The sequence below is a fragment of the Oryzias latipes genome, chromosome 23 (assembly GCF_002234675.1).
Source record: "Oryzias latipes chromosome 23, ASM223467v1".
Classification (NCBI taxonomy): Eukaryota; Metazoa; Chordata; class Actinopteri; order Beloniformes; family Adrianichthyidae; genus Oryzias; species Oryzias latipes.
This window is the reverse complement of record NC_019881.2, coordinates 20,237,607-20,240,211: the sequence shown is the minus strand read 5'-3', so window position 1 is coordinate 20,240,211 and position 2,605 is coordinate 20,237,607. Positions and strand designations below refer to the sequence as shown.

The 2,605-nt window shown below is 48.9% G+C and overlaps 1 protein-coding gene across 1 annotated transcript; it reads left to right on the top strand.

Moving 5' to 3' along the window:
- The first annotated feature begins 401 nt into the window (after nt 1-401).
- ascl1 (achaete-scute family bHLH transcription factor 1) lies at nt 402-2,082 on the top strand. The gene is made up of 2 exons (XM_004083208.4): nt 402-1,226; nt 1,312-2,082. Exon 1 carries the CDS (start codon nt 605-607, stop codon nt 1,214-1,216), a length of 612 nt encoding a protein of 203 aa, XP_004083256.1. The 5' UTR covers nt 402-604; the 3' UTR covers nt 1,217-1,226; nt 1,312-2,082.
- The last annotated feature ends 523 nt before the right edge of the window (nt 2,083-2,605 follow it).

Here is a 2,605-nt window from a genome sequence, read left to right as displayed (position 1 = left end):
AGGATTAGTTTCTAAAAAGTTTAAAACATAATCTATTTCAATTTTAATTTTTGGATTAATTGTAAGAACTTCCTTAATTGCCCGCATCCAAACTTTTACCCTGTTAATCCTGCAGAGCTTTCATCCTTCATTGGCGCGTGAATGAAAGTTAAAATTGAGTCTCCAAATGGGATTTTCATCTTTGATGTGAAAGGACAACCAATGCACGCGCGTTTTCTGGAATCAGAAAGTTGCTGCTGGAAGCGCGCTGCTCCATGCAGCGCACCTCTCTGCTGTGACTGATGGAGGGGAAAAAAACCTCTCCGCTGTTTGTTTAGTGCTTGAAGTGGCACGCGTCCGGCGCGCGCAGCTGCACCGGCGCAGGAGCCCAAGGTGTATCCACGCGACCAGTGGGCGTGGTCTCCTCCTCAGCCAAATGCATTGAAAAGCAGTGGCGTCTTTCTTCAAGGAGTCATTTCAGCTTTGAGAAGCGCACCACGCAGCAACCCCGCGGAGCGCACGCAACACGTGAACGGCACGAGCGGGACACACTGCCAGGAAACTTTTCCATTCTTTATGTTTGTGTGAACTTTTTTATTTTATTTTATTTTTTTTTTACACTGGGATGGACCTCACAGCCAAAATGGAAATTAGTCACCAGCAGCTGATTCCACCTGCTTGCTTCTTCTCCGCTGCAGCGGCGGCGGCGCAGAGCATGCACCTGAGCCCCGGCGGCAGCAGCAGCAGCAGCATCAGCAGCGGGAAGTCTGCATCCAAGCAGGCCAAGCGGCAGCGCTCCTCCTCCCCGGAGCTGCTGCGCTGCAAACGCAGGCTAAATTTCGCGGGTTTCGGCTACACGCTCCCGCAGCAGCAGCCGCACGCGGTGGCGCGCAGGAACGAGCGCGAGCGCAACCGGGTCAAGCTGGTCAACAACGGCTTCGCCACCCTGCGGGAGCACGTGCCGAACGGCGCCGCCAACAAGAAGATGAGCAAAGTGGAGACGCTGCGCTCCGCCGTGGAGTACATCCGCGCGCTACAGCAGCTGCTGGACGAGCACGACGCCGTGAGCGCCGCCTTCCAGGCCGGCGTGCTGTCGCCCACTATGTCGCAGGGATACTCGGCGGACATGAACTCCATGACAGGCTCCCCCGTGTCCTCCTACTCATCCGATGAAGGCTCCTACGACCCGCTGAGTCCAGAGGAGCAGGAGCTTCTGGACTTCACCAACTGGTTTTGAGCGTCTTAAGGTAAGACGACCAGAAGACGATCATCTAAAAAAAATAAAAACCACAAAACACTGATGTGACTCAACATCTCCTCCTCTCCTCACAGAATTTAGAATCCTGCTGCGCTTTGGGATTGTCCCGGAGGAGACTCATAAATAACACGCGCGCGCTTTGGTCCTTACAGACTGAACTCCAAAGGTCCTGAAAACTTTTTTTTGGGGGGGTGGGGGGACATCAGACCACAGACCAGCGCCAAAGGACTAAAGAGACTACACTACGCGGGAGCTCCGCTTCTGTCCACAGAAAACCCACAAACCCTTGAAGAAAAGTCCTCATTCAAAACATTATTTAAAACTCTTCATCTATGCCAATCATCATCATCATCATCAGCCCTGAGTTCAGAAAAATGCTTCCAAGTCGCCGATGTATTCTATTAAATTCTATATTAAACGCTTTTTTTTGGGAAATATATTAAGATATTTTTGTATGTAAGAGATTTATAGATGTTTTTGTACACATCCTTTTGTATATATTTTGTCTATATATTGCGGAGTTGCTTCTATTACCTCTTTGCCTATATATGTAGACGCCTAGTCTATTATTCTGTGACTCTTTTGTTCACGAGGTTTCCAGGAGTTTGAGACTCCCGGAGGTTTTATTCCAGCACCAACGTGTCTTATTTAAAAGAAAAAAAAGCAAAATGTTTCGTTATGTCGTGTCACGATGATCAAAAACTTATGCAGCTGTTGTCCAAACGGAGGGCGGTGGCCACGCATCGAACCTTTACGCAGATGTCCTCCCACGTGATGGAAATGAGAAGTCCTATATCACTATTTTCTACACTGTAGTCCAAGAATAAAACCCAATGCTACTGAAATCGTTTCTTGTGTGTGCCTGTATTAAGGGGGTGGGGTGTCATCCCAACACACTCTTGTACAAAACAAAACAAAAACTCGGCATTAAAAGATTTGAGACGACTTAAATTGCGCAATTTACGCACGGTCCTGCGCTTTTACGCACCGTTTATTCTACTCCAAATTGAGCGCACACGCGCAGATTCCAGCCTTCTCTCACAGCTCCATCATCACCATCGCCCAACTTAAGTCTGTTTTACGAAACCGGAATTGAGGGGAAAAAATGCGCAAAGTTCTATTTTTTAGGTGGGAGCTTTTCTGAGAAAAAACGGAGTACTTTTCATATCAAACGTTCTTTTCTTCTTTTTTTAATTGGATCAGTGGACTCCAGCGGTCAGCAGTCTGGGAGGTAGAGCGCTTCTCCACAACTGACTGGGTTTGACAGGTAGGGCGGAGGCTGCCGTCAGGGCGCGTGGCTGCTTTAATGAGGGAATCGGGTCTGGAGGTTGTGACGCGGGCGGCGTGTGCCTAACTGCTGAGGTTATA